The sequence below is a fragment of the Odocoileus virginianus genome, chromosome 9, assembly GCF_023699985.2.
Source record: "Odocoileus virginianus isolate 20LAN1187 ecotype Illinois chromosome 9, Ovbor_1.2, whole genome shotgun sequence".
Taxonomy (NCBI): domain Eukaryota; kingdom Metazoa; phylum Chordata; class Mammalia; order Artiodactyla; family Cervidae; genus Odocoileus; species Odocoileus virginianus.
The window spans coordinates 69,761,169-69,779,647 of NC_069682.1; the positions used below are offsets into that span (position 1 = coordinate 69,761,169).

The 18,479-nt window shown below is 54.8% G+C and overlaps 1 protein-coding gene and 1 pseudogene across 3 annotated transcripts in view; one reads left to right on the forward strand and one right to left on the reverse strand.

Moving 5' to 3' along the window:
• Positions 1-18,472, forward strand: part of SLC12A5 (solute carrier family 12 member 5) — a 37,113-nt gene extending 18,641 nt beyond the window's left edge. For 2 of the 3 annotated variants that reach the window (XM_020887180.2, XM_020887181.2), the window contains exons 8-26: positions 399-610; positions 2,206-2,376; positions 2,668-2,766; positions 2,915-2,972; positions 3,954-4,128; positions 4,730-4,848; positions 5,155-5,253; positions 6,188-6,307; positions 6,612-6,716; positions 8,640-8,808; positions 10,683-10,878; positions 11,727-11,896; positions 12,328-12,459; positions 13,486-13,593; positions 14,468-14,590; positions 14,678-14,877; positions 15,220-15,234; positions 15,511-15,644; positions 15,853-18,472. In XM_020887180.2, coding sequence (XP_020742839.2) covers positions 399-610; positions 2,206-2,376; positions 2,668-2,766; positions 2,915-2,972; positions 3,954-4,128; positions 4,730-4,848; positions 5,155-5,253; positions 6,188-6,307; positions 6,612-6,716; positions 8,640-8,808; positions 10,683-10,878; positions 11,727-11,896; positions 12,328-12,459; positions 13,486-13,593; positions 14,468-14,590; positions 14,678-14,877; positions 15,220-15,234; positions 15,511-15,644; positions 15,853-15,944 — 2,497 coding nt within the window. In that variant the 3' untranslated portion in view covers positions 15,945-18,472. The remainder of the gene's footprint in view (positions 1-398; positions 611-2,205; positions 2,377-2,667; positions 2,767-2,914; positions 2,973-3,953; positions 4,129-4,729; positions 4,849-5,154; positions 5,254-6,187; positions 6,308-6,611; positions 6,717-8,639; positions 8,809-10,682; positions 10,879-11,726; positions 11,897-12,327; positions 12,460-13,485; positions 13,594-14,467; positions 14,591-14,677; positions 14,878-15,219; positions 15,235-15,510; positions 15,645-15,852) is intronic. The other variant, XM_070472707.1, reaches the window with a different exon arrangement.
• Positions 7,944-8,047, reverse strand: LOC139036869 (U2 spliceosomal RNA; annotated as a pseudogene).
• Positions 18,473-18,479: the final 7 nt, after the last annotated feature.

Below are 18,479 nucleotides of genomic sequence, written 5' to 3' on the forward strand. Positions count from 1 at the left end.
CTTCTCTATCATAGGACAGGACACAGAAGAGAGGGTCTACGGGCTCAGGTCCCTCTTGGTTCAGCCTCTCTCCCCAGGACACACTTCCCTACATAACACAGTTCAGGAGTGGCACATTGAGACTGCTGTCCGCGGTGCTGAAACAGCCTCGCAGGAAAGCAGTGGTTCTCTGCCCCGGCTCATACTAGAGTCGCTTGGGAGGCAGGGGATTCCCCAGCGGGCCAGTGGTTAGGAGCTTTGAAAAAACGCTGATCCTGGGCTCCATCCCAGTTAAATCGAAATCTCTGGATGTGGGGCCCTGGCATCTGTGTTTCTTCATGCTCCCCTGGCGGTTCTACCATGAAACCAGGGCAAGGTTACATCCCTCCCCCACCTTCCTCCCTTGTTTCTCTCCCTAGGATCTGCCTCCTGGGGAACCGCACACTGTCTCGCCATGGCTTTGATGTCTGTGCCAAGCTGGCGTGGGAAGGAAATGAGACAGTGACCACACGGCTCTGGGGCCTTTTCTGCTCCTCCCGATTCCTCAACGCCACCTGTGATGAGTACTTCATGCGAAACAATGTCACGGAGATCCAGGGCATTCCTGGCGCTGCCAGTGGCCTCATCAAAGGTCTGAGGGAGGGAAGAGGTCTGGTGTCCAGGGAACACTGCAGGGATTGTGGACTAATCAGTTAGGATTAAGGGACTCTCTTTGGGATTCAGTTAAATTCGATCTGTTTTAATTGAGCACCTACTCTGGGCCATGTTCTATCCTTGGGATCACAGAGGGGTAGAAATGAAAGGGAACCCTTGCATGTCTTTTCATCTAGTGGGAAAGAAAGCCATCAGTTTGGCGAGCATTCACTAAGCACCTGCTAAATGCCTAGCACTGTGCTGAGCATCAGGAACACAGCATAAATAAGTCACAGTTCTTGGCCTCAAGGAGTTTAATAGCAGAGACAGATGTAATAGCAAATAAATTATGACATGTGTAGATGTGCATTCAATGAACAGAGTCCTCCCAAGGGAGGGAGTGGTCATGTGTATAAGGTGGTAAGACAAGGCTTCCTGGATTCATCTGAGAAGGGTTTTGAAGACCAAATAAGAGGCTTTCAACTATACAAGGGGAATAAGGGAATTACAGGCAGAAGAACAGCTTGCCTAAAAGCATGCAAACACAGAAGGGCATATTGTGCCCTTCCAACCACGAGTAATTTGGTGTGACTGGGGCATAAAGTGCAAGGGAAGGAGGGGCAAGAAATGATGTTGGAGAGACTGACATGAGCCAGACTGTGGTCAGCCCTGGAAGCCATGTTGAAGAGTTTGGACAGTGTTCTGAGGGTGATGAGGAGCCACCAAAGGGTTCTGAGTAAGAGGCAGACGTGGTCAGTTTGTTGTTTCTGAAGGTTCATTCCGGCTGCTAATGTGGATGGGTTCAGAGCAGGGAGGGAACTGAGTCAGGGAGTCTAGGAGGAGGCTGATGCTGAGTCCTGGTGAGAGATGATGGTTTTCTTACTGAGAGTGGTGGATGACAGCAAAGTGGTTCTCCATCAGGCCTGTTTTGCTCCCCGCTCCACCCCCCCTACCCCCCAGGAGACAGGTGGCAACATCTAGAGACATTTTTAGTTGTCACAACTGAAGAGTTATTACTGGCATCTGGTGCATAGAGGCTGGGATGTGGCTAAATACCCTACAACATGAGAGGACAGCCCCCCCACCCCCCCACACACAAAGAATTGCCCATTCTTATCATAGTTATCACTACAAGTTAATAGTGCCAGAGTGGAGAAACACTAGAAAGGCAAGAAGGGGTGTATTTGAGAAATATTTAGGAGGAATAATGGACAGGAGTTGGAGAAGGTTTTGAAACAGAGATGGGGAAAGGCAACAGTTGTGGGCAATGTCTGTATTGATGGTGGTGCCTTTTACCAAGATAAGGGGTAAAGGAAAGGATCCGTTTGCCGAGAGTGGGTGGCAAGATCAGTTTGGGACATATTGAATCAGTCTGAGATAGGTCTCTGTTGTCTATGTTCCCCAGTAGATTGGACCATTTGAGAGCAAGGACTAGATCTGATTCATGTACAAAGCCCCTGGTCCAGAGCAGGAGCTTAGGAAATGTTGGTGGAAATAAGAGCTGGTTAATTTTGACCCTTCTTTTTGTCTGCCCTGCCTCCTGGCCCCAGAGCTCTGGCACCCTGATATCTGAGAGTCATGTCTCCCCCACAGAGAACCTATGGAGCTCCTACCTGACCAAGGGGGTGATTGTGGAAAGGCGTGGGATGCCCTCGGCAGGCCTGGCAGATGGTACCCCCGTCGACATGGACCATCCCTATGTCTTCAGCGATATGACCTCCTACTTCACCCTGCTGGTCGGCATCTACTTCCCCTCAGTCACAGGTGAAGGGGAGCTCAGAGAGGGAAGACTCTGCCTGGGAGTGGATGGGTAGGGAGAAAGTCAATCATGATGTGGGGAATTACTTAGTCCAGTAGCCCCATTACATAAGCAGGAGCCAGTTCACCTCCCACTGGACAGGTGAGGGGATTAAAGCCTGGAGTAGCCAAGTAACACGCTCAAGCTCTCACACAAGTCAGTGGGCCAGGACTAGACTCCTGGGTTCATGACTCGGAGGCGGGTGTCCTTCGTCTGGTCTCCCACGGCTCCTGTCCTAGCTGCTCCTCTGTCCACAGGGATCATGGCTGGCTCTAACCGCTCTGGGGACCTGCGGGATGCCCAGAAGTCAATTCCCACTGGCACCATCCTGGCCATCGCCACCACCTCCGCTGTCTGTATCCTGCACGGCTGGGCGGGGACCACTGTGGGTGGGGAGGGCTAGACGGAGGGTCTCTGAAGCTGCTGCCTCCTCTGGCTGGCTCAGGAGGGGTGGGGAGGACGGGGAATGCCACCCAGGGGATTCTCCTTCATCCTCTGCTGCAGACATCAGCTCCGTGGTCCTGTTCGGGGCCTGCATCGAGGGGGTCGTCCTTCGGGACAAGTAAGTAAGGGGCTCAGGGATGATCCTGTTCTGGGGAAGGTGGGGTGGGCATCAGGGGGCCGGGTTCTGGGAAACAGAACCCACATGGCACAACCTCTGCTTGCACATTCCAGGGCCAGGACCCCCTCTGCCTACTGAGGCAGCGGCTTCTGTTTTAGGACAGCGCCAGACGGTCAGTTTGTTGTTCCTGAAGGCTCACCCTGGCTGCTAATGTGGATGGATTCCTCGCAGGGAGGGAACTGAGTCAGGGAGTCTAGGAGGAAGCCAAATGGCACTGTCTGAAAAACAGAAAAAGCTCTTCTTGATTCTCATACTGCATCACGTCACCATGTGATGAGGCCAGAATCCCCATTTTCCAGTTGGAGGCACAGTTTAAAATATCTGCCCAGGATGATGCAGTCTTATACAATTGACCATGTACTCAAATCATTATTAGGGGGGAGGGGCAAGACAAGGGGAGGGCGTTAAAAGGTGCAAACTACTCTGTGTAGAAGAAATAAGCTGCAAGGATATATTGTTCAGCACAGGGGATACAGCCAATATTTTATAATAACTAAATGAGGTATGACTTCTAAAAATTGTGGGTCACTATGTTGTAAACCTGAAACTTATATAATCTTATGTACATCAACTATATCTCAATTAAAAAAAAATTGAGTTGCCACTAGTACTAAGTTCCAGGCACTGTGCTAAGCATTTTACATACGTTGTCTCCTTCTTCCTCCCACCAATCATATGAGATAGGCTTATAATGGTCTTCATTTTACAGCTGAAGGAACTGAGACACAGAGAGGTTGAATGTCTTGCCCAAGGCCACACAGACAGCCCACATCATCAGGGGCTTTGTTTGTCCCTTCACCCCTACACAGCCAAGCCCCATGGTGGACGTACGGCTGGCCCTGCAGTTGGCATGGGAAACCTTTGGAGATCTAGGTGGCATTGCTCACCCAGCATCTCCTATCTTCTGCTGCTCCCTTCCAGGTTTGGCGAAGCTGTGAACGGCAATCTGGTGGTGGGCACCCTGGCCTGGCCGTCCCCCTGGGTTATTGTCATCGGATCCTTCTTCTCCACCTGCGGGGCTGGGCTTCAGAGCCTCACGGGGGCCCCTCGCCTGCTGCAGGCCATCTCCCGCGATGGCATAGTGCCCTTCCTCCAGGTCAGTGGCGGGCAAGGCATGGGCCGATAGTCCACCCCCTATACCAGCCACCCAGGCCCCTGCCCAGCGAGGCCACCCAGTGAGCAGAGGCCACAGCAAGCCTCCAACTGCCTTCCGGTCCCTGCCTCTCTGTGATGCCACTACGAAAAATGGGACTTGGCCCATCCTCAGGGCCATCTCTTTGGGCAGGGTTGTCTGCTCTTAGGGAGAAAAATAAATGGTCCTCCTTGGGCCTTGTGACTGGGCGGGGACTCAGGGAGACAGCCAAAGGGCAAATGAGAGGAGGGTGCTCTCTGTGGTTCTTGAAAAATATATGTATATGATGAACTCTGTCCCGGCTGCTTGCTGGCCGCCTGGAGCTGCTCCTCCATCTGTCCCCTCCTGTTCCCCTTCAGGGATCATCTGAATTTCCCTGCACTCGGGTACCAATGTCAGGGTGGGAAAGATACAGCAAAAACCTGGTATCCCCTTGGGTCCCTTTAAAGGATGAGAAGCGCAGCATCCCTCTCTCTGCCTCTCCTGTACTGGTCCCCAGGACTGGAGGAGAGAGACAAGAAGTCCCTAGGGTCTCAGGCCCCTGTGATGGTTGCTGTGTCCTCAGGTTTTTGGCCACGGGAAAGCCAACGGAGAGCCAACGTGGGCCCTGCTCCTCACCGCCTGCATCTGCGAGATTGGCATCCTCATCGCATCCCTGGACGAGGTCGCCCCCATCCTCTCTATGTGCGTCCTGGCCTCCTGCCCTCCCATCAGCTCTGGGGGTTTCTCCAGCTGTGACCCTGGACAGCCCCCCGAACCACTTTAACGAGCCCAGTGTCGTAGAAACCTGTCCTCTCTTGTACAGAGAGTCATCCCACGTGCACCGGGGCATGCTGTAAGGGGATCTGGCCTCTGAACCCCTTCCTACGCGTCAGAACATGACTCGGCCACCTCCCCGGTCTCTTCCTCCCTTCCCCCCTTTTCTCTCCCTGTGTGTCTGTCTCTGCCTCTCCTGCATCTCTGTCTCTCTGGGGCCTTCCTGTGTTCTAGGTTCTTCCTCATGTGCTACATGTTTGTGAACCTGGCCTGCGCGGTACAGACACTGCTGAGGACGCCCAACTGGCGGCCACGCTTTCGATATTACCACTGGTGGGTGCCTGTCTCCCCCCCACCCCCGTCCCCGCATCTCACAGGACCATCCTTTCCCTGACCCCTCACCCCAGCCTATCCCCTCCAGGTCTCAGGATCCTCAACTCCAGCTTTTGTAGCCCAAGTAGCATGAGGAAAGTCCTGGTGAAGGTCTCCTTATAATGACAAGTAATAACTGAAGACAGTATAAACAGTCCCAGCTAGAATCCCTCTCATGTCCATAGTGCTCAACACCTGCCAGTCTTGATGAGGAAGCCTCAGTTTCCCCAGCTGTGAAATGGGACAATAACTGTACCTACCTCACAGGCACCTCTGAGCCTTACAGTGCTTAGGGCTCAGAAGGTGCTTCTTGTGTGGGGCCGGACTTCTGCTCATTCTGCTTGATGGTTCCTGATCCCCACAACAGGCTGGTGGGACAGACAGGGCAGGCACGATCATGCTTATTCTACCAAAAGGAAATGGAGGCTCTGGTGGGGAAAGGGATGGGCCCAAGGTCACCCCCGCCCCAAGGCTATGGCACACCTAGACCAGAGCCCAGGCTGCCTGCCTCCCTCCCACCTCGGCGCCCCTGCCGCACCAGTCGCCTCGTCCCATGTTCCTCCTGGGAGATCTTGCCTCCAACCCTCCTCAGAGTCCCCTGCTCTCAGAAACCATCTGGCAGGGTGGTCTGCCAGGGCCTGAGGTACTGGGCCGGGGCAGTGTGGTGACCGAGGAGCTGGGTGGGGCCCTGTCTGTGGCTGCTCATCCACCCAGAGGCTCCAGATTCCGCTGGTGCTCCTGGAGATGATGGCATGGGCTCCCCTAGCCCTGGCCGTAGCCTCCCAGGTCTGGCCCAGGCCCTCCCTGCCCTATCTAACTCTTGCCGTCTGAGCCCCGGGCACCAGTGAGAACCCCGTCAGGGGCTCAGAGGCTGGATCTCCCTCCCACTGTCCAGGACACTCTCCTTCCTGGGCATGAGCCTCTGCCTGGCCCTCATGTTCATCTGCTCCTGGTACTACGCCCTGGTGGCCATGCTTATTGCTGGGCTCATCTACAAGTATATCGAGTACCGCGGGTAAGGCGGGGCGAGGCTGAGCGACGGGAGGGGGTGAGGAGGGGAGAGAGGTGATGGGAACTTGGGGGGTAGGGGTGGGATTAAGACCAAAAGGGAGAGAAGATGGGGAGAATGGAGAGGAAAGCATGAGGGGGTAGGGCAGGAGCAGAGGGAGGTGCTGAGGCTTTGAGAAATGGAGGTGGCCAGGAGCCACCGCCCTTCTGAGCCCGAGGTGGACGGCTCTGGTTCCACACTGGGGGTGGGCGCTTCTCCCTGGCACTCCCCGGCTTTCTGCCTCTCGTGATCTCCCCTTCCCGGCTCCCAGGGCAGAGAAGGAATGGGGCGATGGGATCCGAGGCCTGTCTCTCAGCGCTGCTCGCTATGCCCTGCTGCGCCTGGAAGAAGGGCCCCCTCACACCAAGAACTGGAGGTGAGTGATGGCGACCAAAGGGGAAGGCAGCGGGGCCTGACCCACCCTGCCTGCTTCCTTCTGCTCTGGCTGAGTGGTGTTCGGCCTCATCTGAACCCTTCCCTCCTGTGAGGCTGAGCTGAGGTTCCACACATTTGTTCTCCAAAACCCTACCTGCCATGCCGGTTTCTAAGCATCTATCCATCCCTCCATTCATCACATCATTTGTTAAAAAAAACACATATGAACACAGGATCTATGCACCGCCCCCTTCCCGTCTCCGGGGACGTAGTGAGCTCACAGTTCCCTGGAGAAGGCATGTGCCCAGACAGGTAAGTGGGGTATCAGAGAGCATTCGCCCTAGGAGAGGTGGGATCATCCACTTTGAGAGTTAACAGGGCCTCTTAGAAATCTCTAGATTAGTAACAATCTCTCTATTGGTTTCCCTGGTGGCTCAAATGGTAAAGCATCTGCCTACAATGTGGGAGACCTGGGTTCGATCCCTGGGTCGGGAAGATCCCCTGGAGAGGGAAATGGCAACACACTACAGTATTCTTGCCTGGACAATCCCACGGACAGAGGAGCCTGGTGGGCTACAGTCCACGGGGCCGCAAAGAGTCGGACATGAGTAGAACTTCACTACTGCTACTACTGTTTGCTTCACGTGAAAACCAGGGCTTAGGGAAGGTCTCAGGGGTTGTGGAAGGCAAAACTAGAGCCAGAATCTTCCCCTCCCGCCTCTTAGCCCAGGTGCTTTCTAACTGCTTGCTCTGCAAGCCCTTCTTCTCCTTCAGGTTCAATTTGCTAAGAGTAAAGTCTGGAACTCTAAATGAGGACATCGTGGACTTGTCCGCACTCATGTCTACTAAACTGGCCTTTTCTTTTTTCTTTTTTTTTTATTATTCTCCAAAAGAATGTACTATTTTTTTTTTATTAGTTGGAGGCTAATTACTTTACAATATTGTAGTGGGTTTTGTCATACATTGACATGAATCAGCCATGGATTTACATGTGTTTCCCCATCCCGATCCCCCCTCCCACCTCCCTCTCCGCCCGATCCCTCTGGGTCTTCCCAGTGCACCAGGTCCGAGCACTTGTCTCATGCATCCAACCTGGGCTGGTGATCTGTTTCACCCTAGATAATATACATGTTTTGATGCTGTTCTCTTGAAACATCCCACCCTCGCCTTCTCCCATAGAGTCCAAAAGTCTGTTCTACACATCTGAGTCTCTTTTTCTGTTTTGCATATAGGGTTATCGTTACCATCTTTCTAAATTCCATATATAATCAGATATTAAACTGATAAGAACAGATACTACACTTGATCTTAGCCAAAAGGCCGAGAAGCAATAAAACTGGCCTTTTAGAGACTGGAGTTTTGCATACATAGTCTGTGAATCCTTAAATGCTTAGCACAGGATCTAGCCCAGAGTAGGTGCTTAGAGGATGCTATCAAACTCATGGTTGGCTGGGGAGGCTAAATGAATAAGGAAATGAACAGATAAATAGATGGGTAGATAGCTGAGTGAATATATGTATGGGAGTGTGGTTGGGTGAATAGATGAATGTGTGGATGGATGGTGGTAGGTGGATGTGAGGGTAATTGAATGAATAATGCATGTGTTGGTAAATTAACATGGATGTGAATGGATAACTGAAGGATAAAATAGATGGATGGGTAGGTGGATAGATGGATGGATGGGTGGGTGGATGGATGAATGCATGGGTGAGTGAGATGGATGCAGAGATGGATGGGTGGGTGGATGGAGAGATGTGTGGGAGATGACTGGATGGGTTGATAACCTAAGGACATGGGTGGATGGATGTTTAGGGGGATGGGAGCATGGAGGACAGGCAGTTAGTGTATGGAGCATGGGTGTATGGGTGTATTACGGTGCTTGGGGAGGTGGTGGATGGATCACGTGATCTTGCACTCGCTTCAGGCCACAGCTGCTGGTGCTGGTACGTGTGGACCAAGACCAGAACGTGGTCCATCCACAGCTGCTCTCGCTGACCTCCCAGCTCAAGGCAGGGAAGGGCCTGACCATTGTGGGCTCTGTCCTTGAGGGCACCTTTCTGGATAACCATCCGCAGGCCCAGAGGGCAGAGGAGGTGAGTATAGGCCTTGCTGGGGGGCACGTGGCAGCTGGGAAGACAGCCCCTTGCTCCTTTCCACTTTCTTCTTACCACCTCTGCCATGAGCCGGGGCTCAGGCTTCTCTGTCCTCCTCCTCGAAGTGGTGTCCAAGGGCTCAGTGACTAAGTTCCTTAGAATCCAACCTGCAGAACCCAAGATGATCAGGGCCAGAAGGGCCCATTTTATGGATAAGGAAACTGAGGCTTAGAGAAGTCAGGTCATTTGTTTAAGGACAGAAAGCGGAGACTCAAAACCTAGACTCCTATTGCAGCTTTCTTCTGCCAAAGCATAAATCTTTTAAAGCGTTTTCACATTGGTGGATTCTTCCAGTTTCCACACCGCATGGGGTTGACAGGGTAAGTATCCAGTGTAGCACAGGAAGAGACCAAGGCCCAGAGAGGGAAAGCAGCTTGCTGAAAGTCACAAAGCCGGCTGCAAGCATAGCAGGATTTGAACCCAGGTCCTGGGGGCTGGATTACCTGCTCTCGTTCCTGTCTACTGGTCATTGCTCACGGAGCAGTGGACAGTGTCAGTGTGAGCTGGGGCAGCCGGGGTCTGCAGTAAGTGGCACTAACAGGTGTCTGGTGGGTGGCAGAGGAAGTGGGCTTCTGTCTGTGATTCAGGCCTCTCTCCCCTTGGGGCCATGGTTAGAAGTGGAGAGGGGAAAGCGGGCCTCAGGGAAGTGAGATGAGATGGGGTGGGGCACCCCTAATGGCTTGTGACAGCCGCTGTTTCTGCCTCACTGGGCCGTTCACACAGATCTGTCAGGGCCCAGGGCTGGAGGCCTCCACTGGTCACTTTAATTCAGCATGCAGTGGCTGCACATGTCCTGGGGACCGGACACTGGGGTAGGCCCTGGGGGACCCGGAGAGGTGGAAGACCAAACCCCACCCCTCAAGGGGGTCACAGGCTGGTGGGGGAGACAGAACATACACGGAAGTCTCCCCAACCCATCTGAAGTTGACAGGTGCTACCTTAGAGTTAATAACTACAGAGCAAGAGAACGTGTTGATGATCTCTCAGGCTGTATACTAAGCTCTACTCACAACATATTATGTCATTCTCCCTCTTCCTAAATGAGGTAGCTATCACAACACCCATTTGACAGATGAGAAAACTGAGGCTCACAGAGGGAAGTGATTTGCCCAAGGTTACTCTGCTCTTATTTTCAGCCACTGCATGCTGAATTAACAGATTGGGGCAGGGGCAGAAATTGGAGCCCTTTCTGTTTGACATTAGGGGATTGGTTAAGAGTGTGAAGGATGGAGTCAGACCCCTGGATTTGAACCTCTACAATAATATCCATTATCCATATGCCCCGAAGCAAGTCTTAATTTCTCTGAGCCTCAATTTCCTTAGCTATAAACTGAGAGTCATAAAAACGCTTCCTTCATTACACAGATTGAATACATGTTTTAAATGCCTACTATTATGCTAACTTAAAAAAATCGTTAAAATCAAATTGTTTGGCTAAGCAGAGGAGACTAGTTTCATTCTGGTCTGGGTGGAGGGGTGGTGTCTGAAGAAGGTGATGGTTGAACTGGGCCAGGCAGGGTGTCATGGACAACACGGGGGAGGGGGTCCGGGGGGTGGGGGAGAGCTTCCCCGGGGAATCTGTGAGCCATGGCAGGGTGATGGGAAGCATGGGGTCTGATCATGAAGAGCTTTGCTTGAGTAGTGGGGAATAGGGGCCATAGGTGATGGGGTGCTAGGGGCTGACACGATCAGAGCTGAGCTTCAGGAAGATTGGGATGATGGAGAGATGGGAGGTAGGGGGACTGCAAGGGGCTGAGCGGGCCCAGGGAGGCCTGGGCCTGAGGCTGGTCCTTTTCTGATCCCTGCCACCGCAGTCCATCCGGCGCCTGATGGAGGCAGAGAAAGTGAAAGGCTTCTGCCAGGTAGTCATTTCTTCCAACCTGCGAGATGGCGTGTCCCACCTGATTCAGTCCGGGGGCCTCGGCGGGCTTCAGCACAATACTGTGCTTGTTGGCTGGCCCCGCAACTGGCGACAGAAGGAAGACCATCAGACGTGGAGGAACTTCATCGGTAAAGCAGGCTGGGCTGGGAGTGGTGGGGGGCTGCGTGGGGGTGGGTTCTCCTTCTTTGGGCCTGGGGACCACTTCCCAGGCATAGCAAGTATGGATTCAGCATATGCAGGTGATGGCGTTCAAAGCTGGCCGGGTGCCAGACACTGTGCTGGGAGCCCAGGGACTCAGGTGTGAAGGAGACAGACTTGGCTCTTTGCAGGGCTCACAACCCTGCAGGGAAGGCAGTGCAGGCCAGTGGGAAGACCTACAGCTTTGAAGTCACCACTGAGGCGCGGGTCTAAATCGAACCTCTGGCCCTTCGTTGCTGTGTGATTGTTCACAAGTGCTTCCCCCTCTCTGAGCATCAGATTCCTTGGTAGTAGCGGATAATAAGTCATACAGTAACTAACACTTAGCGGACTGCGTTCTGTGTGCCAGACAAGTGGCGGCTTTCTCTAAGTCTCAAATTCTCTCAGCGGGCCTGTGAGGGCCAGGCATGGCTGTCTGTGTTTTAGTGGTGTGAAACTGAGGCACGGGGAGATGAAGGTCATGGCAGCTGGTAAACCCTGAGGCTGCTTTATCAGTAGATCCCAGTTAGAGGGTAGCTGGGAGGATTAAGTGAGCGCTGCAGGGTCGCCTTCTTAATCAGAAAGGGCAGGTGTCCTTATTACCATTTGACCAGTGGGGAAACTGAGGCCCAGAGAGGTTGTTTTTTTCCCCAAGTTCAAACTAGGCCCAGGAAGATGGGGCTTTTCTGACTTCTCAGTCCAAGGCTGAGGCAGGAGGCAGGATGGGGAGGCGTGCTGGGTGCCGGGAGGGGACCAGGGTCACTGTTTTTCCGTTTGCCATCTCCTTGGCCTCCCCCAGAGCTGGTTCGGGAAACCACGGCCGGTCACCTGGCTCTGCTGGTCACCAAGAATGTCTCCATGTTTCCCGGGAACGCCGAGCGCTTCTCTGAAGGCAGCATCGACGTCTGGTGGATCGTGCATGACGGTGGCATGCTCATGCTGCTGCCCTTCCTGCTGCGGCACCACAAGGTGCGGCGTGCGCGCTCCCGCGTGCACGTGCTCGTGACCGCGCGCGCTCCCGTGTGCACGTGCTCGTGGCCACGTGCGCTGGGGGCTCCCGGGCTCCCGCCCGGCCTGCCTCCCTGAGAGACCCTGGGAGAGGGCTCCAGTCACCTCCTTTATTCTGAGGTGTTGGGGACTGACTGTGGCTCCCCTGGCAGATGTCCTTGAATTATAGAGGAGAGCCGTGTTTAACTCAAGCGAGTGATGCTTCAATGGGGGGGGAGCCTCACCTAAGCAAGGGCATTTTTGTAGGGAGTGGCCGCCGAGATATAGCATTGGTGGGCTACCTGGATGTGTGGGAACACCTTCCAGGTGGGAAGGGTGAGGGACGAGGTCTGGCCTTGGGTCTCCGCATGGCATCTGGACTGGACCTTTCTGGGTCCCCTTCATCTCTCCAGGTTTGGCGGAAGTGTAAGATGCGAATCTTCACCGTGGCCCAGATGGACGACAATAGCATCCAGATGAAGAAGGACCTGACCACATTTCTGTACCACTTACGTATCACTGCAGAGGTCGAGGTAGTGGAGATGGTGAGTCCCCAGGAGCTGCCTCTGACGTTTTGGAGTCCCGCTGGCCTCTTTGCCCTTGGGCCCAGAACCAAATAGGGGAACCCCAGTACCCATTAGTCTGTGATGCTAGAGTCCTGCCCCCACCCCCCAATCAACTTTTGACTGTGCTAGGTCCCAGTTGTGGTACCTGAGGTCGATTTTTGTGGCAGGTGGCATCTTCAGTTACAGCCTGTGAACTTTTAGTTGTGGCATGGGGGATCTAGTCTCCTGACCAGGGCACCCCCATCCACTTTCAAGCCTCTCATATGTTCACCCAAGAGCCCTTCCACCCATCCATCCATCCACCCACTCACCCACCCTGCCTTGTCTCTATAAGAATAGACATGTCTAGTAACGCTGACTACATATGAGGCACTGTTCTATGCACTTTATATATACATTACTTCTCACAGCAATCAATGAAATAGATGCAGTTATCCAGTTGTCAGTGTTTCCATTTTACAGATTAGGAAGTTGAGGCACAGAAACATTAAGTAATTTGCCCCAAATGTACACCAAGTGGCAGAGCCAGGATTCAAACTCAGGCAGACTGGCTCTAGAGTCCATGCTTCTAGCAGTTACACTCTAAAGCCTCTTGTCTGTCCATTCCGCTCAGCACCATTTACCCATTCCCCTAGGTATATTCATTAATCCGCCCATATATTCATTAATGTATTTATTCACTCACTCACCCATTCATTCATATGTACATGTATTCATTCATCTGTGTTCCTTTTTAAACTTCTTCCCGCTGTCCATTCACCCAGGTAATTAATTAATCAACTCATTCATTCATTCACCCAGTCCCAGGCTTGGCTGAGGAGGGAATGAGCTGCCTTGCCTTCAAAGAACATTGCCCACTGCTTTGTCCTAGGTCATTGGACAGGGAAGCCCTAGGCTGGCAGCAGGAAGGGGGCCTGCCTCCCTCTTCTTGGCCTCATGCCTGAGCTCAGAGCTCACGCTCTCCTCCCTGCCCCTCTCCCCCATCCCACCCCTGCCTGCCCACAGCATGAGAGTGACATCTCCGCTTACACCTACGAGAAGACCCTGGTGATGGAGCAGCGTTCCCAGATCCTCAAACAAATGCATTTAACCAAGAACGAGCGGGAGCGGGAGGTGAGGTCGCCCTGGCTGGGCTCGGAGTGTCTCAAGCTGCTGCCAGCTCTGGGGCTGCGCGGGTCTGGGATGGCCCACTCCTGGCTGCTGGCACTGCCGCCTCCTGGCACTGGTTCCCCAGCAGCGAGGCTGCACGCTGCAGCTGCCTCTCACCAGCCTCCCAGCCAGGATGCAGAGGGGCTTTGGCGAGGGTGACAGATCTTCCACTCTCGACGTGACTTCTGGGGCCCAAGGGAGAAGAGTGGAAGCTAAATGTGTATGGATGATGATTCCTCAGGGGTGTGGGCTGCCAGTGTGGGGGACAAGGTATCGTGTGATAGACCCTTAGAGAGTGAGTAATGAGTGGATATTTCAGGATACAGCTGATGATGAGAGCTGGGGGCAGACCTCCTAGGGTGTGGATGGTGTGTTCTCAGGGCTAATGGTGATGAGCTCTCATGGGGTAAGGCTGGCTGTAAGATCCCCCCATGTGGGTAACGTGGGCCCACCTGCCCTCCAGTGTTTGGATGAAAGCCCCACCCCAGTGAGTGGGGTCCTCGGGGCGGGGGACAGAGGAGCTCTCAGAGGTGGGTGACAGTGCAATTTTCATAAGTGGCATGTGCACCGACCTGTCAGAACTGGCCCTGAGGTAGAGCTCAGCTGGGCCAGGTGTCAACCCTTTGGTCGCTGGAGAGTGGGAAGGCCAGGGGTATTGGAGAGGAGTTGGAGTGGCCATATACATGGGGCAATAGCTATTTGGTGTGGAAGCATCGCAGTATTTTAACAACTGGTAGGTCCTGAAAGTGCACATCCTGGCTGAACATCAGCTTTGGGGGTAGCTCTTTGCAGGGCATGGGTAGTGATTTCCATGGCACCAACCTGTGTCCCTCCCTAGATCCAGAGTATCACAGATGAGTCTCGTGGCTCAATCCGGAGAAAGAATCCAGCCAACACGCGGCTCCGCCTCAATGTCCCAGAAGAGACAGCTGGTGACAGTGAGGAGAAGCCGGAAGAGGAGGTATGCAGCTCGGGTGGTTTGGCTGCAACCAGTGGGAGCAGAACCTTTGACCTCCAAAGGAACCACATGCCTTCTTTCATCCCTCAGGTGCAGCTGATCCATGACCAGAGTGCTCCCAGCTGCCCCAGCAGCTCACCGTCTCCAGGGGAGGAGCCCGAGGTGGAGGGCGAGGCAGATCCAGAAAAAGTGCATCTCACCTGGACCAAGGACAAGTCCGTGGCAGAGAAGAACAAGGGCCCCAGTCCTGTCTCCTCTGAGGGCATCAAGGACTTCTTCAGCATGAAGCCGTACGGGCCTGGGGGCTAAGGGCTGGGGTCTGGGGTGAGCCTACAGGGTCTTTGCTCCCCGTGGAAAGCAAATGAGCAGAAGGGGTCCTGGTCTGGTAGTCGGAAGGCCCAGCCCAGACCTCTCCTTGGTTGACCCGTCTGAAGACTCAGGTTGGGCTTGATTGCTAAGGGTAAGAACGCACAGGTGCAGGCAGTGGAAAGGTGAAGAAGCCTGGGGGGCTGGGAGCGCAAGACTAGTCTGCACGCAGGGTGTTGATAGTGGCTCAAGTCCTCAGCTTCTCCTGCTTTTTCTGACCCCTCTCCTTTTTCTTCCTCTCTTTGCTTCTCTTATGTTTCCTGAAGGGAGTGGGAGAACTTGTAAGTGCTTCAGAATTTTTAAATTCTCTCCTAGGTTGGCCAGGTTCCCTACTCTTCTCACTCTGCCATGAACCCTCAACTTGCACCCCTGACCTCTGGGGTCTCTGAGTAGCCCAGCTTGGAGTGGTCTAGGGTTGGTGGTCCCTGGCTTGCAAGGAGCAGATCCCAGCAGCCCAGTGCTGGGGGCGGGGGAGGTGCTGGAAGGGGCGACTGGATCCAAGTCCCCCCTCTCTCCTAGCCTTACGTGCCCTCCTCCTCCCTGGCTTCCTCCCGCAGGAACCAATCCAACGTGCGGCGCATGCACACAGCCGTGCGGCTGAACGAGGTCATCGTCCAGAAATCCCAGGGTGCCAAGCTTGTTTTGCTCAACATGCCTGGGCCTCCCCGAAACCGCAACGGTGACGAAAACTGTATCCTGGGCTTAAAATTGGGAGGAAGGAGGGAGGTGGACGTCAGGGGACTTAGGTCCTAGCCCTGGGAAGGAAGGGATGAGCCGGGTCCGCTTCAGAATCAGCACCTAGGACAGGGACGCGAGCCCGGCGTTCTGCGGGCGCCCAAGGGGAACCTGATTCCTTGGGGCAGGAAAGGGGACGGTCTTTCTCCTTGACGGGCGCTCAGACATGGAATTCCTCGAGGTTCTCACCGAGCACCTGGACCGGGTGATGCTGGTCCGCGGCGGCGGCCGCGAGGTCATCACCATCTACTCCTGAGAGCCAGGACCAAACACCTGGGCCCGAGCGCGTCCGGCCCGCGGCCCCGGAGCTCTCGCCGCGCCCCCTGCCGCTGTCACCGTTTACATACAGACCCTGTGCCCGCGCCCTGGCCCCCTTTCCCCTCTGCCTGAAGCCCGGAGGCCACGTCGGCTGGGGCGGACCCGGAGAAGACCGCCCCGCCCGGAGACCAGAGTCCCGTTGGCGCGTCGGCCCCGGCCGCCCTTTTTCTAAGCCCGGCCTCGCCGCGCCGGAGGAGACGCTGCAATAAAGGTCGGAGGAGGCTGCGGAAAGGAGCGGACCTGGGGCTTCGAGGACTCCCTCGGTCGTCCCCCCGGCCCCTTCCCTCTCTTCCCGCGCCCCGCCCCGCCCCGCCCGCACTCTGCGTCCCTCCCCCGGCGGCCTGGAGCGCGCGGGGTGGCGAGGATGCGCCCCGCCGTCTGCGTTCTCCTTTTTCGCGCGGCCGCGGCCGCGGGCGCGAGCCGGCCGAGCGTATACATAGTGTACAGGAGACATCGCGTGTATTTTTAACGTCCCCATGTTTCTGTGACTTAGAAGCGCAACGGACTTCTCTTCTCGCCGCAGTCGCGTTCTCCCGCTGGGGGCGCGCCCAGGGAAGGCGGGGGCCTCGGGAGGCTGGGTTTTCCTTGACGTCCGAGCGTTTGAGAGCAAAAGTGCTTTTAGGCCCAGGCGGGACTCGTGGTCCCTCGACCACCCACTCCCTCGACGCCTCCTCACCCTTTCCGCGCGCCCTTGGCTTCTGACCCTTCTTCCTTCTAGATCTTTTCGGAGACGAAGTGAGACAAGTGTCCCAACTTTCCCTGGATTCGCCTCCCAGCGATTGTGAGCTTCCACTGTGGCTGCAGACACGCGCGCAGCCTCTTCTTATCGGCTCTTTATGCAAGCTGGGGCCAGGAGAGGGGAGGGGCGTTCCTCAAGTCAGAGGAACCGAGAGAGGCCCTCGCCCCCGCCCCCAGGAAGCCCCGTCCCGGTGCCTTCGCTGGGGGAGCAGGCGTCTCTCCTCCACCGGCTTGTCGCCTGCTCCCCCTATCCCGTGGCTCTTCGCCAAAGACTGAAATGGGGGGGTTGGAGGGCGTCCCCTCCCCCGGAGTTTCCTCCCTGGGACAGGTGAGGGAGGAGGGGACGGTTCTGGGTTTGGGGCCGGATCCACCGGGGTGGCCCTAGCGCTGCCCCTGATATTTCCTACCCTGTTCCCATCCGGCAACTCCGGCCTCGGAGACCCAGCCGCCTTCTCCGCGTCTGGGGGCCGGGCCTCGCTGCCTAGCAGCGGCCTCTAGCTGCGTCTCCCAGGCACCCGGGCCTGGGGGAGGGCTGGAGTCGGCACTTGCTTAGTTCTTAAGCGCCTCTCTGCCCGCCTCCAACTAGGGCCCAAGGCCTTTGGCTTCTCCAACACCAGTCCCTGGCGCTTCTGCTCCGCCAGCCTGGCCGGAGGTGCCCTCTTCCCTTAGAGAAACCCCGTTGGCCAGGTTCCCTTCCCCCAGGGCACGTTACTAAGGGGGACATGCACTGCATGCTCGTTCCAGCGCCCTCTGGGGCTGGGCACAGTAACTCCAGCCCCAGGGCCCTGACTGCACCTAGTTAGACATCCCGTCCACCTCCCAGAGCTGAGGCTTCTGGGTACTCCTGACCTCACCACCTCCTTTCCTTTGAGCCCAAGGCAGAGCTGGCGCTGGTGCCATCTAGACTGGGTCAGGTGTGGCTGGAGGAGGTTTGGACGCCTGCGGTTAGACCAAGGCCTCTCGGAAGTTTGGTCAGGGGGCTGGGTAGATTTCTCCAGGTAGGAATCAGAAGTTGGAGGTATGAGACACCAGCACTCCCCAGCCCATCCTCCAAGACCTCCCTCTGAGAACCGCAGCCGGGCCTAGCCTTCTGGGGGCCTAGCACACCCAGGCTGAAGCGGTGGGCTAGGCAGAACCGAAAGGCGGCTGTATTAACATCACTTAGGGAACCAAAGCTGCACTATCTGGGCCCAGGCTGTCTGGTTGGCAAGAGCAGTTTCCATTGATGAAAACAGACATCCCACAACAAAACCCCAAGTTTTCTGTGCTACATGTGCAATATTTGTTATGAATGTTATCACCCGTCACTCATCAACTTATCTTTATAATCATGTAGCTAGATGTTTCATGTCCATTCAAGTGACTTTTATTCTGAGTGCAATATTTCAATAGCCTTGTAGTGATAACTAGTGTTGCTTTTGTTTTAGACGATCTATGTGCAGGGCAATGCAATGAAGTTGAAAAACCCTTGTAAATAAGAGAGGTTGCAAACCAAATCCAGAGTACTTACTACTATTACTAGGCCTGCCTTTAATTTTCAGTGTTTCAGTATTTCGCATTCTGCCTCAGTATTGATCTCGTGTTCTTTGTGCCAAGATGAAAAGGAGAGGGTTGGTTCTTTCCTTTATTGTTGAATGCTCCCATTTAATGCTTTATAGCTTTTACTGTATTAATTTTTTAGACTCCCGTCTGCACAAAATGCAATAAAAATAATTTTATTATACCCTTCACAGCC